This window comes from Microchirus variegatus (genome assembly GCF_963457635.1).
Source record: "Microchirus variegatus genome assembly, chromosome: 7".
NCBI classification, from domain to species: domain Eukaryota; kingdom Metazoa; phylum Chordata; class Actinopteri; order Pleuronectiformes; family Soleidae; genus Microchirus; species Microchirus variegatus.
The window spans coordinates 12,855,644-12,875,775 of record NC_139808.1 but is presented as its reverse complement, the minus strand read 5'-3'; the positions used below and the strand labels follow the sequence as shown (position 1 = coordinate 12,875,775).

General features: G+C 41.0%; 1 protein-coding gene across 1 annotated transcript in view; it reads left to right on the top strand.

Moving 5' to 3' along the window:
* Positions 1–1,499: 1,499 nt before the first annotated feature.
* The window catches only part of plekha6 (pleckstrin homology domain containing, family A member 6), a gene marked incomplete at its 5' end in the record, with an annotated part of 34,405 nt that continues 15,772 nt past the window's right edge, over positions 1,500–20,132 (top strand). Inside the window, 6 exons of the mRNA XM_083892828.1 lie at positions 1,500–1,531; positions 4,430–4,513; positions 5,101–5,218; positions 5,318–5,422; positions 5,847–5,919; positions 9,785–9,885. Of these exons, the coding sequence (XP_083748954.1) occupies positions 1,500–1,531; positions 4,430–4,513; positions 5,101–5,218; positions 5,318–5,422; positions 5,847–5,919; positions 9,785–9,885 (513 nt within the window). The remainder of the gene's footprint in view (positions 1,532–4,429; positions 4,514–5,100; positions 5,219–5,317; positions 5,423–5,846; positions 5,920–9,784; positions 9,886–20,132) is intronic.

Sequence of the window (20,132 nt, the reverse complement as noted above, 5' to 3'; positions counted from 1 at the left end):
CTTCAGTCTGTGAATGTGTGGTCCATTTCTTATTTCTACTCTGAAGAGTTCAGTCAAGCCTGATTTAAACTCCTTTGTTGTCGTGCGTTAATGCAGTTAAATTAGGAGATACATTACAGGATGGTGCATGGTGCACAATCGTGATTGAACAATGCACAATCAGCACGCACAAACAACACAAACTACATACTATCATTGTGTCTATGTCAGTCTTGTATAACAGTCTTCTGCCTCAGTGCATAGCTTCTGTTGTCACATTTAATAATTGTAAAATGTCAAATCAAACTTTAAACTTATCTTCTATTCATTGATGTGCATTACATTGTTATTAAGTATTTATTACATCAAGTATCAGCCTCTCTCTGCTGCTCTCTAGTTAATCTTACATTTATATTATCAAATACAACACAGGATAATAAAACTCTTTTGGAACAGATAAGACGATCAAATAAAATATATGTTTTAGTGATTAAAACCACTGTCTGCATTGTTTCCTGGAAATCATAACGAGATGTATTTCTTTCAGGTTAGGAGAAGACATTAAAAGGGCTTTTATGGTTAAAGGTTAAGTCACTGTTACAATATTATCAATTAATACACACCCTTCAATCCCCTGCATCATATTATATGGATGTTTCCTGACCACTTCTTTAAGTAGAGTGTTATAGGACTCAGGGGAGAGAGAACTGCGAGGAGCAGAGCCAGAAAACAGCCTCTCGTGTTAATGTTGGCAGCCTGACATGTTAATATGTGAATTGTGCAAAGCTCAGGGCTCAGGGGTTTTTCTACTGGAGCTACTTTGAATGCTGACCTTGACACTTGTGTCTTAAAGCCCCGACGTGTGTTTGCAGGATCACGCATGAGCTATTGACGTTGCAATATCTGTGTCAAGAAATGTTTGTTTATTGTTCTGTCTTATTTTCTTCTATTCTGAAGAATCACAAGAGCGCAAGGTGAAAATGGATTTTAAAATGATGTGGGAACTGAGTTTAAGTTACAGCTATTCTGTGAAACAAAATGAAGGCACAGTTCAAAGTGTGCAAACAACATTTTTCACTTTATATCTTTGAAGATTATTATTTGGACATTCATTTATACAGTTAGAGAGAGGGAGAGAGAGATTGTCAGAAAATGAGATCAAGATAGAGAGAGACCATGACAGAGATTAAATGGATATCAACCACGCTGAGGCAACTGAATAAGCTGAGTGTTGCAGTTCTCATCCAGGAGGCAGTAACTGTGTGTGTGTATGCGTGAGAGAGAGAGAGAGAGAGAGAGAGAGAGAGAGAGGGAGAAATAGGGGGTGAGACAGGTGGGGAAACAGGCAGAGAGAAGCATGCAGTCTGTAGGAGAGAGAAGGGGACAGTGGTGTTTGTCTCCCACCTCCCCTCCATCTGTCCAGCTGCTCGCCACCTCTCTGTTTATCTCTCCATCTTTACATCTGTCCGTCTGTTTTCACCTCCTCCTGCACTGTCGGTACATGACTGATCCGGGGAAGGATGTTGAAGTTCCGTGTGGACAGGAGAGTCAGGTATGTGGTGACAGAGAGGAGGAAGTGACATGTGGGGCCAGGTTAGGAAACGAGGAAGGGAGGAGGGGAGGGGGAGAGGCTGATGGAGCAGTAGACGACCACGAGCTTGGAGGTCAGAAATGACTGCAATGCAGTGCCAGTCGGAAGCTATAAGCCCTGCTATGTATGTATGGATAAAGAATGTGCTTTATGTAGTGAAGCCGAGAGAGGGAGGAGAGAGAGTGTGTATCAGTGCAGGAATCAAAAAGGAATTGTTGGATGTGTTGTCCTGATTCTGCGTGCGTGTCAGGGTTAAACGTTCCTCTCTCTTTGTCCTTTTGGAAGTAAGGTTAAGTCAAAGGAAAAGGAAAAGGCTAAGGGAGACAGTGATGCAACATTACAGATGCCAAACAGCAAAGAATAACAACTGCACAGCACTCGTGCAGTCACAGGGATTGAACTAGTACACATACTGTTGTCTTCCACTCATACTCATAATGTTGGTGTGATTATGTGTTTGTTTGTGTGGAAGTTCAGCCAAGTTTGGGTCCATCTGAACTTTAATAATCACATATACAATAAAGTCAAACAGCAACACAATATTTTAAATAAAGAAGTGCAATCAAGTGCAATCAAGTACAATCAAGTACAACCTCTCACTTCAGCTCCCACCATGATGGATGGATGGATGGATGGATGGATCATTAACCCGTTATAATAAGTGGCCATAATCTTCTGGTTGCAAAACAAACTTTAGTTTTACATTTGAAAGGCACTTTCACTGTTTTTTCACTGGCATAACCTGCAACCAGGCTCTTATTGGACACACTGGTGTTAACTCATGTATGTCATGCTTTATCGTCTATTTTTTCCTCTAAATGGGAACATCATTTCCGAAATTGACATCATGTACTATTGAAGCATACTTGAAACCAACAACACGAGATCAGGCTGGTTTTGTAACCAGTGGAGTCGCCCCCTGGTGGGTAGCTACTACTTACTTCCTAGGCTTCACTCAGCAAATAGTTTGTTTTACTATCTACTGATGCGACTAAAGTTGTGATTCTCCTCAGGAAACCCTTGAAAAGTGGTTGAATGCTTCACACACAAACAAATTGAAATTTTTCCAATGAAAAGCTTTTAGGAAAATATTGTATTGGCCTTTCACAGGAGAATTGCACTTGTTACAGCAAAGAGGGGGACATGTGACATTATTTTAAATAAGAATTGGTATTTAAATTAGGTAAAAATAGGGTCTAAACGTAATGCACGCCTTTCACTAGGGTAGGGAAAGTAAATGGGAAAAGATCACAGCTACAGGATGATTATACTCTTGAATTGTTCCGTTGAAGTTGAGATTTTTCACTCTGGATTTAAAAACTGTGAAGACTCATTGTGGATTTTACCGGACAACAGCAAAGGTGTCTTTCTGCTTCTTTATCCAGCACACAGAATTTACACAAATCAACATTTCATGTGTTTAGATTGATGAAACAATGGGCGTTCTTGTTGCCACCTGCCCTGTCAGAGAAGTGGGTGAGCACGATGACTGTCTGAGGTGGCGGACTTACCGAGCCACCAGTCGCATACAGTACAGTGCTATTGTCCTGTTTTGTCCTCTAGCAGATACAGCACACGTGGATCCTTCCACCTAGTTTCTGCTATTTATCCAGAAGCTGCTTTTATGTAGGTTTGTAGGTTACCTGTGTACAGGCAGGACCCAATCGTCCTCACAGATCTGTGTCTCACACATAGACACATGAGGCATAACCAGGACACATGCCATCTACACTCAATTATTTGCAAAATATAGATAGATAGATAGATAGATAGATAGATAGATAGATAGATAGATAGATAGATAGATGCAGGGACTTGGGTGTGCAACTCATTTGTGAAATATTTATGAAGTGTTGTCTTTTGAGAGTCATAACATAGATTTACACTGGCACTGGTAGTAAATGCATCTCAGGTTTCTCCTTGTGGTTCCCAAGTCAATAATGAGGCCATATGCCCCTCCCCCAAACAGAGCTAGCACACATTCAGATCCCACCCTGGCAAATCTTCATATCAAGAGATAGCTTTGATAGTGTTCATATTCTAATTATGCTGTACCCAAAGCCATCTCTCAGCGAAATATGTTTGCTACAGAGTATTTACGGTCTGTCCAAAATGAAACTGTCAAAACAAAAATGACTCAACATAATGCATTTGCTACTCCAGCATCACTCCATAATTTCAGAAAAACGATTTGTGAGTTTATCAAAAACTCCTCGGATCAGTAGCATCTGGACTCAAGTTTCAGGTTCAGTTCATCACTGAAGATGCTGGCACTGATTCAGTGACTTTGGATAACTATGATCTGGATGATGAAGTGGATGGAGTTTGCAAATTTGCAAAAGTGGCATTTAAGTGTCTACAGTATGTTTTATGAATGCTGATGCCACAGAGTTTGAGTGGGATGTGCTTGAGTGTGGGAAAGCAGCTTTCAACTCGAGTAGATGAAGTAGTCTGTGGTGTTTTCTGACACGCATGGCTTCAGCTAACACAGCCTCATATTGCGTATTTACTTATGGCCTACATGGCGCGAACTTGACTGCATTAAAAACTTTGTCACCATTTAATAATCCAACTTTTGTCACAACCTGTAGTACATTTTTCAGAAAGCTGACCTGAACCTGTGAGTTATGGGTTGACCCACTTCTTTGGGTCCTCACTACACCTGCAGAAGTTTAAAATGGATTTGGTGACTGCTGATAAGGGAAAGATGATTGGCTTAAGATAAATCTAAAATGCAGAGATTCCTCTTTTTAAATAAATAAATAAATCACCAGTGTTAAAACCCAAAGTGGTAGTTCATAATAATATGTGTGCCATTTTACAGCTTGTGTTGATCGGTGTGCATTTTTCTGTTTTCAGTCAACATGACCCCAGTGGACCAGCTGGACCTGCAGTGAGTCTGATCCAGCTGGAAGAGCATACAACAATACACTCTCATCTGCAGTAAGTCTATCACTCTAACCTGAACTTACCAGCAGTCAGTTATAGCCAAGTCTCTTGACTGACCACAACAAGAGTGAGGAAACGCTCTCTTTCAACAAACTATTTTACATGATTATTAAAAACAAGCAGGAAGTCGTTCAAGTGACGTCCACTGCAGTTGGGATGGTCAGGCCTTTTATGCTGGACCAATCAGCTCCCAGGATCCACCGAGACTCTCATAAACATGTCAATCAATCAAACACTCACATGCAGACACATCCACACAAGGTGTTCAGCTTTGTCAGGTTCAGAGCCTCGACAGTAAACGCACACAATAAAATGAAATGTTTTTCAAATGATAATGTCCTGTTATTGTAACATCCAACACATCCTACACATAATGCATTCCCTAGACCCTTACCCTTACCTTAACCATCACAACCAATTGCCTAACCCACACTCCTCACTCTTACCCTAACCTTAACCTAAACCCAATACTAACCCTAACCCTAAAACCAGGTTTTACATGCGCACACACACACAGACAAGAGGCAAAAATGAGAAATTGGTTTGTAGGTGACAATAAACATTTGTGCTTTTCTGTCCAGCAACTGTACTTTGGATATGAATGGAAAGGTGAATACTACTGCTGAAAGGATCACCCATTCCAAAAGTGCCAATATGGTGTCAGACCTGTCTCCAGATGCCCAGAAGCTCACCCCACGGGTAAGCACTCACACACACACACACGCACACACACATGGTTAGATTTAACAGATTAATTGAATTATTCTCATCTCCTTCCATATCTCTGCTGACCTGCAGATGTCTCGAACGCCCAGAAAGGTGGCTATGTTCGGCAAACGCTCCAACTCGATGCGCAGGAATCCCAAAGCAGCGGTCGCCAAACAGGGATGGCTGTACAAGCAGGTAAAAACCCTTTCTAAGATGGTTCTATGTTCTTTTTGCAGTCCTCCGGGTGAAATTCTTCTTCAAATACTTGTTTTGCACCATGTCACTATTGGGATATGTCAAAAGCTATTGTGTAGTCCTGGAGAAAACATTTAGAGAATTCTGTTAACTTAAGGTAAACTTTAGGGATCGATGTATGGAAAACATGAAGTGTATTTTTTTAAATTCATTAAGGCCCAGGACACATTTTTATTCGCACTGTTTAAAGAATGCAGAAACATGCATCTTAGATCATCTCTGATGTGTGATGTGTCTTCTTGGGTGCATTGCAGTGTCAGTGGTTTGACGTCCTCTCCCTCCTGAGCCGCAGCCCCAGACATAAAACAAGATGATGTTGTTGTTTAAAATGATGAGTGACAATGTGATGTGTGTGTTCTGACAGGCCAGCAGTGGCGTGAAACAGTGGAACAAGCGATGGTTCGTCCTCACTGACAGATGTCTGTTCTACTACAAAGGTGTGTGCTTCATTCTGATCTCCAGTGTTTTTACTCAATACATAAAAACGAACGGTCTTGTATTAATGCTGTAAACGTGTTACCAGCATGAGAGTGAGTAACTATTGATTTAATTAGCCCATAGACACACTGGTGTTGTGTCTGTCATGCTAATGACAAACCATACTTCATGCTCATAACAATAGAGCTGCCAAGGCGCTGAGGTTTGAACCAGACCTTCTTAAATTGGTGATTGTGTCTCTTTTTGTGCTCACAGGATCAGCCATGTTGGTTGCTTCTGCAGGTTCCTCCTGTGTTCTTTACTGCTGCTCTTTACTAACTGTGTTTTACAGCGTTCAGCCGGTTGAGGCTGTTCATACTTCACCCGGTTGTGTCAAACATTTGCCCACTGTGCACTTTTCAAAGCCCGTAAAATGGTGATTTAACAGCCTACAAACAAAGCCTATACTAACTGGACTGTACGTCCTGTATGCTCCCACAGTTTCGATGGGACTATGCAATGTCAATGTCACCTTGTAGAGTATATTGGTGACAATATCCCAGAATGCCTGATGACAAAACCTCACAAGTGTGGCACAGATGTCAAAGGTCAAGGTCACTGTGACCACAAAAGCAAGTATTTGTTGTTTTTTAGGTCGGAGTTAGGCTTTGTTCTTTTCCTTTTTTTTTTTTTTTTTTTTTTTAAATCTAGTATCCATAAAGCATTTTGGCAACACTTGATGCTGACTTATTCAAATTTTGTCCTTTGATCACTCATTTCTTTCCCGGGGCCTTTACGGACCTACAGTGACCTTTGCATACCACAAAGGATGTAAACACTCTTTAACAACTCTCTCCACACTCCCACTCTCTGCTCCTCCTTTTTTTTTTTGTTTATGCATCAGGTTTAGGTGTGCGGAGCCAATGTTCTTTTGTGATGTAAGCTTCCTCTTCAGAAAGCAAAAGGCACATCCGTTTGAACTGCTGTAGGAAAATGGTGATGCAGATGGTGAAGCAAGGCTCAGACTTCACAAACCAAACTACTTTTTATTTCAAAGCTATTGTACACCTACAAACATACTTATGGGTTTTTATTTTCAATTTCTGCCACTCCTGAACATTACATAATATGGCTGAAATATGTGCCACCAGAAACTGAATTTGAATCATTTATATTTTAATTTACAGTAAATTACGAAATTTGAATAATTTCATTAAACAAAATGAATTCGAATCACATAATTTGTTTTCACAATTCAATTTCAATTTACTGTGACAGACATCCGGGTGCAAGTGAAGGAAGAGCAATCGAGCGCAGATACACAGGTCTACTCTCTGCTCAATCAGCACCTGCATCAGCACAATTCAGACCACCAGTATTTTTGACCCCAAGGATGTGCATGGTGGTCCAAGTGGCTAGAAGTGCTGCCTCACAGCAAGAAGGTTGCCAGCATGTTCTCCCGTGTGTGTGTGTGTCATAAAACATGCAGAGGTTCATTGGATAATCTAAATTGACTGTAGGTGTGAGTGAGTTATGGTTGTTCATCTCTATATATTTGCCCTGCAAAGGACTGGAGACTTGTCCCTTGTTGACCCTGACTCTTACCCTACGTCAGGTCATGTGGGATCGGCTCCAGCGGCGCCGTGATCCTCATGTGGAGGGAGATAAAGCAGTAGACAATGAACGAATGACCACAGGGCTCACGTTCAGGGATGTGCCGTTACACCGTTCATCTTCTAAAAAAAAAACCCGGGCAGGATTCCAGTGATAAAGTCAGTCAAAGAAAACATGCTGAGTGGAACAGCCAGCAAAACTGTCCCTTCAGGATTAAGTGCTGCACTATTTCTTTGTCTGTGTTGCTGTGATACACACTTCTTTGTCCCACTTGTTTTCATATGTAAAACAATCAATGTTCAAGTTGTCCTCCTTTTACAAACCTGCAATAACAAATATGAGGATTATAGGCGCAAAAGCTCCCCTTTTTCGTACCTGTCTTGATTTGACAGGTTTGCCCTCTGAGCCAGGAGCTTCTCTGTTTATTCCAAACACGTTTGTTTTGTTCCAGCTTCTCCCCTCTGTCTGCCTGGCCCAGCTGTGTTTAGGAAGAGAAGGCTTAGAGACAGGGAGCGATAGAGGAAGGAATGTGTGACAGTGCAATTTACCACTGCCATTGCTATGCCAGTGAGGACCAAGGGCCAAAACATGGGCACAAGGGGAGGAGAAAAAGTGCAGGACTTTTGTTGTCAGGATTGTTTTATTTGGCCGTCTCTAAATCTTCCAGGGCAAAGCTTGTACTTACATCAGTGTGTTTTTTTTTTTTAATACAAATACTGTTGTTTTTATTTGTATTCCTGCATTTTATACATGAAAAGATTTGAATTAATTGCAGTGCTTCCCACTCTTTTTTCTGCAGGGTCACGTTCAAATCAAACGTCAAAATCTGTACTCACATTGTGTATATGATTCATTCTCAACAAAGTAACGTAGCATCCACCAACCAAATCAAAATAACCAGCCTGTTGAGGGCTAAAACATTTGATAACTCAGTGTTCTGAACAGTTTACCCGGACTGAGTCTACAAATCTCTGATGATGTGGTGCCTATGTGTGTGAGAGAGATTTAATAATGATTGGCAGGTTAATTGTTCAAGTAAAATCTTGAGGAGACAGATTAAATATAATTTGGGAAAACCCTAAACAACAGTTACCTGCTACTCCACTCAAAAAAATACAAGTAGAGGCAGACTTTTCACTGATTTTAACCATTCATATAACTATTCATTGATCATTTCACCTTAATACAATCAGGACTTTAGCACCTTGCCTTAAATGTTGGTCCATTGAATTAGGGTCCCTATTTCCTGACTTGCCTTAAAAATAATAAAAAAATAAAAAAATAAATAATAGTGATGAAAAGAAACAACTAAATTCACCCCTGACATGAAAAGGAAAAATTGTGTTTTTCTTTATTATTTCAGTCATTTAATTGTTCAGTGTGTAGAGATTTGAGCAAAGCGAGAGAGAGAGAGAGAGAGAGAGAGAGAGAGAGAGAGAGAGAGAGAGAGAGAGAGAGAGAGAGAGAGAGAGAGAGAGAGAGGTATGAGTGTGTTTACCTGCTGTCCCATATTGTGTGTGTGTGTGTGTGTGTCTCACTGGTGCAGACAAGCAGCAGGTACAATTGGCTGAAGGCCGAGATTCCTGCAACACTGAGTCACATGGGCTGATCATTATCGCACGCAAACACACGCGCGCTTTCTCTGTCTCACACACTCATAAACACACACAGGGAGAGAGAGAGAGAGAGAAGAGAGAGAGGGGAAGGGCTTGTGCAATCATACAATACACTGATTCCTCCTCTCTCTCTCTCTCTCTCTCTCTCTTTGCTCCATTGCCCTGGTTTGCTCTCTCTCTTTTTCTCTCTTTCACACACACCCACCCATAAAATCCCACACTCGGTCAGTGGCAGAGCGAGTGCTGGTGCAGAGCTACGTTTGGGGAAATAAGAGGTAGGAACTGCTGAAATGTTCATGCCTCCTTCTATTATTTATTCAAGCTCTGTTCTCCTCTTCTATAGAGCACCTTTATTTATCACCACTGGATCCTGTTGTGTATCCGTGTGTGTGTGAGTGTGTGTGTGCGTTTGCCCCATCACCACCGCTTATCGCAGGGACCCTCGGACCATAATGGTATCTATTCTAGGACGCTGTCACTGTGGGAGTGGAGAGTGTGCTGAGTGGAGAGCAGCTCTGATTCCACTCACATGTCTGGACTCTTAACGCTCCTCCTCTTGTCTTTTCTCCAGCAGGTTGAATGAACCAGCTTATGCTGTTAATAACAAGGTTTCTCTGCTTCTCTGATTCTTCCTTTCGTTTTCCCCTCGTTCTAGATGAGAAGGAGGACTCTGTGTTAGGGAGTTTGCCGCTGCTCAGTTTCCGGATCAGGACAGTGGATCCCTCAGACAACATCACCCGCAAATTTGCCTTTAAGGTTAGTAGCATCATGTAAAAGGGCAACTGGATGCTGGGGGGGGGGTCTATGTGTAATTGTGTTTCATGCACTGGGACATACATTGTAAGCTGTAAGTAGGAAAAGATGAATTCAAGTTTTGTGTTTTGAAGAAAGCGTTACGATTAATCAAACATAGCAGGGTTTTTTTTTATGCAGCGCAAGATCCATTAAAATAAAAGAAACAAAGGCGCAATTCAGTGAAAAAGTCTCAAAGCAGCAGATCCTCACAGCTCCGCTCTTCTGATTCTTAAACAATACTTGCTGTGAAATGTGACCGCTTGCTGCAAAAGCAGGGTTTACTGGTGTTTGAACTTGTTCCCTGGTTGCACCACTGTGGCTTATAGAGAGGGGTGTCGCTTTGGCTCCGCGTGATTGATTGAAGCTGACTGGGTTCGTGGCTGCGTTGCATAATGTTATTTATGACTGTCAAGGAGCCCCATGGGGACAGGAGCCTCATCACAGTTCAGGGTTGGTGGGTCTTCAATCGGGAACGTACTGTATGATTCTGATGCTTTGCTGTCAATAGGGTGTAAACTGTGTTGCTGATGTCTCGGTTGTGCCAAATTGTCAATTTATCTTTATATTAAACACAACCATCCTCTTGGATAGAGTTGAGATATCAATTCCCAAGTCAGATTATTTTTGAAAGATGCTAAGAAAGAGGGAAGTAAACAAGTGCTGTGACTGATGAGTGTTTATGTTGGGATGGCGCAGGAGGCTCTTCATATATCAGCTGTGTGATATCAAAGGTGTGCAGCATGGATTTGTCATCTGCAGTGATAATGGCACCTCAGAACATATGCACTGCTCTTAAAATATGTTTTGGTTTTTGGTAATGACAATTAAAGTCCAAAAATAGACTGTGTTGTCGTCTTACAAGCCGATCAGGGTTGTTTCCTCACATCCCTGACACAGCGACATTGACAGCTGGCAAAAACAGATCTTCCGAGGGCAGCATGCAGCCACCTGACAACAACTGTTCGTCAGGACCGAACAAAGATGAGACTTTGAGGATTTAATCTAGGTTAGCTAGGTCTAAATCTGCTGAGTAAATCTTTATGTAAGATGGAAAGTTTGCCTTGTTTCACTTCAGCTTCAGCATCAAACACACGCAGTGACAGCTCTGTCTGCAACGCTGTCCCCATCTTCCTCTCTTATCTCTCACTTCGTGTCCTCCTGCTCTTTCTGCAATCACTGTTCATCATAATCAGTTTTCTTCTCTTTTAGAACATTTAGTCCATTCTATTGCACTCTTCGGGGGACAAGCTCCGGTGCAAAGTCCAGTCCATGTACCCAGCGTGTGTGTTTTCCACAAACACTCACACACACACCTGCAGTGGAGATAGCCCGAGCAAATAATATTCAGTGCCAAGGCTTGGACTGTTTGCCAAGGGTTAGGGTGCTTCTTGTTGGCTTTGGCGAGTGGACACTGAGTACTGTTCACCGTCCAGTATGATGACAGAATGCAACTCATGTTGCAATCAGCTTGTCAACTAAATTATTTAATAGTAATATTATAATGATTATATACACATTTGTTTATTAATGGAAAAGTACAGAATTAAATGTATCATATTGAGTGAAGGTTTAAATGCAATGGATTCCACAAAATAAGGACAATTAAAATAGATATAGGAAACAACTTGAAAGAAGGAACAATATAAAACGCTTTGATTCAAAGTTCGTCTGAAGAAGTGATTTTATGGGCCGCAGACTCTGGTAGTGACAGAATATCCTTTTCCCATAAACATTGTTTTTACTATTTACTCACATCCAGCTCAAATAATATGTTTATATCAAACTATGTATCTGGAATTATGTTTTAAAATAAATATAAAAATCAATATGTTTTAAGACTTTAAACGAAATACTTAAGCAAGACAGGCTTTATGACTTTTTATGACTGTCCTGGTGCTTTCCCCCCCTTTTTTTTATTTTGTTTAGTTTGTGCTTTTCTGTCTGACCTGAACCTTGCCCTCGCTCAGAACTAGACAAACAGAACTGGTTTATTAGTGAGGTTCACATCGGGCTGTGTGACCTGTTTGACTTCATGGGGGACAATTTATTTTGTTTTTTTGTTTAGGCATTTTGTAACTTTTATTGTGAGTCTTCTTTGCTGAAAAAACCTTCCTTCTATGGACTTAGTTTGTAGAAAATGAACCTCATTGTTAGCTAAAGACACCAATGTATTCTTACAAAAATCTGTCTTTCTTTGGCAGCTATGTTTTTAGTGAGAGCAGGCGTCTGTTTTCCAGACTGGTTCTTGGTACAGGTGACCACGTAACAGTCAGTGCAGACTATATTTCCATTATGTTATGGTACGATTTGGAACGGTAAATCCCTGGGTCAGGCTTGCGTTTCGACTGAGAACAGTACCTTTACTTGGTAGGCGGGGTGTAGGCTGTGCCCGGTGGCCGCGTCAGCGTGATACGTAGTGAGACATCGTACCGTACCGTACCTGTGTCGACAATGAACGACAACATCGAACAGAGACACAACAGACAACAACACAGCAAACAACAATAGAGGATATCCGGCAGCTCGTTTTTTCCTGTCTTTGTATAAGAATAGACTGCGGGCATTTGAAGAAACACGAGTCGTTTTTTTGTCGCCCAATCAGCTGACTGTACCGTACCATTTTACTCTGGTACACCTGTGGAAGGATGCCAGAAATGGAACTGTTGGGGCTGGCTATTTTGGTACTATTCCTAATCAAGACACAACAAAATACGTACCGTAAAAACACAAACTATCGATTCATGATCATTCGTTATCAGCATCACATATCTGACTATAACTTGATCTTGCTTCTTTTCTTATTCTTGGTTTTATTCATTGATTTTTTTTTTCAGCGTTCTTAGACCAGTGTTTCTTCACTACACAGCCTTTGAGTCTACTGGCTATCGTACAGGCAGTCTGTGTGAGGCTTAAGTGCGTTTTAACATGTCAGGTGTGTTTGTGCAGTAGCTGTGAGCTACTTTGAAGATTGTAGATAAGATGAGGCTGCCCTCAGAGGTGGAACATGTCAGCTGAACGTGGAATGGAGGGAAGACATGTCAGCGAATTCTAAAGGTTGTTTTGGTGCCATGAATTCTCATGTTGCAGGTATTTACAGTACACGGTTTATGACAAAGCACTGGGTGTTTTTCTAAAGAGCCACAATGAATGTGGTCAGAATTTAGTTTCAAAGCTTTATTTACTCAGGTATGTGGTCCACAGGGTGTTCAGTAGTTGGCACACTGTAACTGACATAATGACAGGTAAGCGTGACATGAGTGGTTGACATGTGCCACATTTGTGCGTGTGTTTTTCTCTGGTGGGCACCTCGTGTTCCCTCACACTGGATAATGTTCCTCTGGGGGCATTGTGGAGCTGGGGCTCAGACTCTCTGATGTCCTGTCCGAGCACGTCTTCTTCAAAGCTCTTTCGTGATTCCTGTCCAACTACCTCACTTTACAACAAGTGTCATTTCAAAATGACCCCAGACGACAGGGAGACAAAGAAGACAGGGAGTATAATGTCTCTCACCCTGATGATATAATCTGAGGACCAGATAATGACCTAAAGGCTTTACCGAACACAAGTTAAATGCAAATCAGTGAATATGTGAGTTATTTTTAAAGCTTGGATTAAAAATACAGCAGTATTTTGTCCAATATGGGATAAAAGCTATATTTTCAGAGTGTTTTCCTTTTCGGTTAATTACCTTATGCATTGCCACAGATTCTTCAGCTTAAAAATCAAAGTGTATGTGTACCTGACTGTGGTACATCATTGTTGCCATGTTGATTAGGCAAATGCTCACCTTCGGTGGCGTGTTATATGCTTTCGAGAAGTGTTTATACGTTATCAGGCAAACAGTGACTATGGTGTCATGTGGCTTAGCAGTTTCCTGATGTCATTGTTGTCAATAGAGTAGACTGCGGTGGCGGCGGCGGCGGTGGTGGGGTAATGACACCGGCAGCTATACACTAAGAACAAGGAACACAAGTGCGTTTTATTGATGGCAGATCAAATGCATACACACACAAAAACCACAATGAGATCCTTAGGTCATGTCATTCATCGACTTTGAGTACTTCATGTTGCAGTGTGATAATGCTCAGCCCTATGTTACCACGGTGCTCCTTGTTGTGAACATAATTTTGCGGCAATGGTTGTGTGCAAAATGCTGTTTAGTTTCATTTGTTTGGGCCTATCCCTGTTAATTGTTTGCTATTAGTTGATATCGTCTGCTAGCATTGGTTAGCATAGGTTACGGACCATGCCCTGCACAAGTAGAAACAAGACTTCAGACTGGAGTTCTCTAAGGACAGCCAGAATGTTTCCATTAACAGCTATCCATTAACGCAAAGAACGTCTGTCTGTTTGTTAATTGCATGGCTGTCCAACACATAGCTTGATCGGCTTCAAACTTGGCAGGCGACTTTTTGCTGTGTTGAAATACAAGGGACATGAGTGGAGATGGAACAGAGGTGTTGCACTGCAAACGTGACTTTTGCCACGTCTCACACAGCTTGAGCTTCAAGATATTAAATTATTTGAGCTGGCAGAGCATAAACTCTTCATCAGTCCAAAAATGTAATGGCCTGGGATTTGTCCCCGTTTTTCTCGCCGTCAACTATTTACCAGCTTGTCCTCTTATTTCTGGGTCACACAGCCCAGGAGCAGGAATTGTGGAGCATGCACAGGGTGTCTTGGCTAGTTTGGGTCAGATTGAAATGTATACATGCATTTGTAAATCAACAGAATAATCTGGATTTTTGTTTTCTAATGTCATGTAAATGCATTGCAGACGTGGGGTTACCTCATAAGTGGGCCCAGCATGGAGCCCACCCACACCGAGTTGATCCAAGTCATAAAAAGATTTGCTGCCTCAAAGTGGCACATGTTTCAACCAGATCTAACAGCCACATTCTAAATAGTCTAGATTTAGACCATGTCTGACAGCGTGGGTGTGTGTGTGCGCGTTCGAGTAAGGAGACAAGAATCTGTGCCTTTAGATTTTGTTTGATGAATTAGAAAATCCCTCTTCCCTCATCTCGCTGAGTCGTTGAACCACACGTGAGGGATTTGATCTCTGCGTTGTTTTCAATCAGCAGCAGTCACTGAGCTGTCAGAACCTGTTGTGCTGCCTGACTCTGTTGAGGTGTGGCCACAGCCAGGAGTCATTTTTCTAAGGGAAGCAATCTGTGTTCAACGGAAGGTTTTGTTTTGTCTTAGACCAAAATCATGCTGCAAAAGAAATGTCGTTGGTAAAACACACCTTTACACACAGCAGTAGTAAAAAAAAAAAACACTATCACCTTAAACATTTAAGGCATCTATAAAAGCTTCTTCACACCCCACAATCTTGAAAGCCATATTCTTATGATGACGCCATAGGGTTAATTTTTACACCTGGACCATGGGTGTTTGTGTGTATGCGTGACTCAACAGGCAGACTTATAAGGTTACATATATGGGTGTGTATGTGTGGTGTGTTCAGTGGAACTTAACCTCACCCTTCCTGTCAGTAAACAGTTCAACAGAACTATCAGCAGGCTGTGAAAAGACGAGCGCTCATTCCTCAGGGGCTTGTGTGCTGCTTTGTCTATTTCCAGATATTCATGTCTCTGTAGCTGAGAGGACATTCATCGGTGTTCACTTTCTGATCCTCTCTGAAACACAATGATTAGGTTGAGAGGGAATTTTGCCTTTAGGCGAATCAGGATGAAAGTTAAGAGACATTTCTGTTGTCCCGATCGATGGCTGTGACACTCTGCCTGTGTTGCTGATTCATTCTGTCAATTTAAGATAAAAAAAATTAATTAATCTCAGGGTTAGAGTTCACTGATATTCAGGGTTCATCTTGGAGCATGAGTGTGCTTGGCTAATTATATCAACATTTTGTTTCTTTGAAGTGTCTGGGGTAGGGGTAATGTTTTTGTTTTGATTAATCGCAAAGCACAATAAAACAGTATAAAACACATGTCAGTATGGACAGATAATTACACTTGGAGATATTGGTATGTAACTAGCACCTGTAAACAAAACTGCCACCAATGGGGATGGAAAACAAAAAGACTCTTGCCCCAGACACTTTAACAATAGCTCTTATAACACTCTGTCTGGCATCCTGTGTGTACTGTGGTTTTTTGCCCTGGAACAAAGCTGTAGACATATCATACACATTTTTTTCCGAAGCATTATGGGTGATGATGTCCACACACTGAGCATCAGACATTCGGACTAGAGTTACTGACTATGATTGTATCACATTTATTGTCAAACGATTGCGTAAAAAAAAGATGCTCCACCACAGTTTTTAATCCAGTTTCAAAGCCTGTTTAGTGTATAACAGAAGTGCTTGCTGTGGAGCGTTGTAGTGCATGATGGTATAAACATGATTACACAACACTTGTTTGTCTCAGCAAATGTTACTGTCCTGATGCATGGTTCTGGTTCTTCCTGTAATTTGTTTTTTCTTCTCTCCACTGACACTACTATGAAAAATGCCTTGAGATAAATGATTATGTAATTTGGCGCTACACGAATTTGATGTGATTTGACTAAGATGAAGGTGAAGTGGTCTGGTCTTCTACCAAGATGTAATGACATGTAGAGCCAGGGATGTACAGATGACCAACGTCACACTTAAGTTGTGTTAAAATCTGGTTTAATGTCTTTACTTTGACACTTGTTTCACACACAAACAATCATTGGATGAAGTTCATGTCTGTTTGTTGTTTACTGCAGCATTAATATTCATACACCATAGCTATTTGCACATTATCAGCCACATTGTCCAGTTCTGGTACAATTCTGATTCTTTACAGTTCAGATTTGAAGATTTACATTGATGCACATTGATGCCTTTTTGCCTGCATCAAGTCATATTTGTGAGACCACTTAGTGTTGTTTTGGGAGCAAGGTCAGATGGGTAATTGTTGAAATTCTGTGAGATATTGTCACGAATGTCATTATTGCAAAATCATGCTCATATCAACCATCTTTTTACCTCAAAAAGTTGGACTTGTTTTCACTTGAACTTCTCCCTCCTGACCAGACAAAAAGACGTGGCGGGCCACATTTGGCCCCCCGGCCTTGAGTTTGACACGTGTTGTAGAGGATGAAGTAGAGTGTAAACATCTAGTGCCTATTCTCACATAATTGCAGTGATATATTTTGTTTCTGAATCTTACATATCTCCTGCTTCAATACTGAGTGGTCTCATAAATGTGACGTATCCTCCTGTTTATGCGCATTGTGTGCTGACACTTGTAGTTTAAAATGTGAACCGCCAAATCGGATTTGTACTGAATCAGATTTGAATCAAGATATGGTAATCTAAATGTAGACAATCAGATTTACTTGTCCTTGCAGTTTTGAAAAAATCTGATAAATCAGACAACAGATAATATTATATATGTGTGACTTCATCCTGGTAATGTGAATAAAGGCCATTGTCTCAACAACTGCTGGACTGAGTGCAGTGACACTTAGTTTAAACCATAAGATGACTTTTAATCAAAGTCCTTAAAGAGGAACCCATGCATTTCATGCACCCTGGCATATCATGACTTTTTTTTTATTAATGCCAACCTCAGGACAGTTAGCCATCGTTTAACAGCAGCTCAAGTGTCAAAAGTTTTGGTTTGACTGTTTTTGTGTCCGCAATTGTAAATGAAGTCAATAACACATGGTTAAATGACCCGTTTAATTAACAATGGGAACGACCAACAGTGCTCTGCTGATCAAACGTTTAAGTACAGTGAATACAACAAGCTTGTGTGAGTCGGTATGATTGTTGTGATGGTGTGTTCAGTCATATGGTCGTGCACCTCCACAGTGGAAACTGTGTGTGAGGACAGCCAGTGAAGCATTTCAATAGCTCACAGTGACTGCTGCGATGGTCTGAAAGGCTGCATTGACAAAACTTCCTGGAGGCTGGACTTGGCAAGCAGGATGAACACACAAATACACGTGTGAACACACACACACACACACACACTCTGACACAAGTATACACTGTATATTCGATAGATAGATAGATAGATAGATAGATAGATAGATAGATAGATAGATAGATAGATAGATAGATAGATAGATAGATAGATAGATAGATAGATAGATAGATAGATAGATAGATAGATAGATAGATAGATAGATAGATAGATAGATAGGTGTTAGGTTAATTGGAGACTGTGACTGTGTGATTATCAGCGTCATGGTGAGTGAGAATTAGTGAGAACGGGCTGGTGACTTGTTCAGGGTAAGCTTTTCCTCTTTCCAAAAGGTCAGCTGGACTTTGTTCCAGCTCCCTCCTAAACCATCTAAGGATTAGCAGTGCAGATCATGGATGGTTGGATGGTCGGATGGACAGACAGACAGACTCATAACACTGAGTACCTTTATATTTCCTGATCGAAAAAAAAGGGCACAGCTGAATCCAGCAGGTTTTTTTTATTTATTATTTCTTCCACTCAATTACTGGTTCACAGCCCATCCCAGGACGTGGTTAGTTTCACAGAACCACCTTGAGCTCAATTTCTCAACCCTCATGCATGTCTCAACATATTTGCAGATTGTTGTCATGATGGATCAGGCTGCTCAGGGGAGAGACTATAGTGTCTCCATAGCTGTAGATACTGTGTTGTGTATGTCGTTTTTCTTTCAGATCTTTATGGTTTGGATATTCCTTCTTTATTTCCTTCCTTTTTGTTATAAGCATATTATGCTTTCTTTCCCTTCTGCTTTCCTTAGATTATTTTCCATAATAACAGCGAATCGACCAAAAAATGTGTCTCTGAGTCAAAGGAAGTATGTCTTCTCTTACTACCTGAAAGAATAAACAAAGGAAGGACACTGAAGGAGAGGAGCTACCACGCACTCACACACACCTCACAGCTCCACCTCTGTTGCTAAGTTACTTCTGTCACTTATGATACAGTCATCTCAGCCAATCGCATCACCTTGTGTCACTGAAGGCGGAGCCTCACAGTGCTCCACGGTGGAAGGAAATGACTCCTGTTTATCAGTGACATCATTTCCTCCTGCTGTTTTACGGCAGTGACGCTCACATACACACACACATACACATAAAGAGAGAGAGAGAGAGAGAGAGAGAGAGAGAGCACAGAAAAGGGGGGAGGATAAACATGAGCTATTGATTTGATCAAATTAAGATAAGATTTCATTGTCAAAAAGCTGTAAAAGCACAAAACCCCTAATGTATTTGCAGGGGGCATCATGGATATGATTGCTGTCATTCTCAACACGGACATGAAAAATACATCAGTGCACATGTGTAATGTGCAATGACTCAGATTTTAACTGGGGCTGATGTTACGTAATGCATGGTGCCTGTCGTAGCTGACAGTACAGAAGGTCATTACTTGCACACATTCATGCTGAGATACTTTTACCTTTCCTCCTCTCCATAAATGATGTCTGAGGGGTAAGAATGAGGACAAAAACAAACATTTACACCAGTTTGAAGTTCAATTCAGGTTTATTTGTACATCATCAAATGAAGTATGGATTCAGTGAGAATTCTGGAGTTTTTCCTCAACATTTGCCAGGTTTAAAAACATTTCCAGGAACTGGTGATTGAAGTGTTTGTCCTGTTGAGTTTTCACGGGTGCAATTATGAGTGAGACAAATTCCAGTAATCAAGGATTTTTAAAGGCAATGTTTCTCTGTGAATTAAGTGTGCTAAATGATCGATGAGGATTGTGTTTTTGAATGATATTCTAGTGACACCAATGGAATTGTGTCTGGAGCTTTGCAGTGACTTACACATGAGATTTAAATGTTCACAATTGTGTGCGTCGTTCCATATTTTTAGGTTTATAAATTGGGGGGAAAGATGGAATATACTGTAGGTGATTGGTAACGTGAGGGAATGTATCATAAGCAGATGGTTTTGTCTGTGCTGCCCTCTTGTGTTGAAGCTTTAAAACTGTCCAAACTGTTGTTATATAATGAGTCACCATCATAGCTGCTTTACAGTATTTCCTTCTTTCCTATTTATTTTTAAGAATTAATAATAATAATAAAAAATGTTGGAACATGTTTTACTTTTTACCCACATAACGACTGAGGGCCTTGATCACATATATACTTTTATCTACATGGAAATGTTTGTTATGGTTAAGTAGTTCTTCATTTGGATGACTCACAGTGAACAGTATCTGCAGCCTGTATGCCCATTCACAGTAGAGATAGACACCTGAATAGAGAGC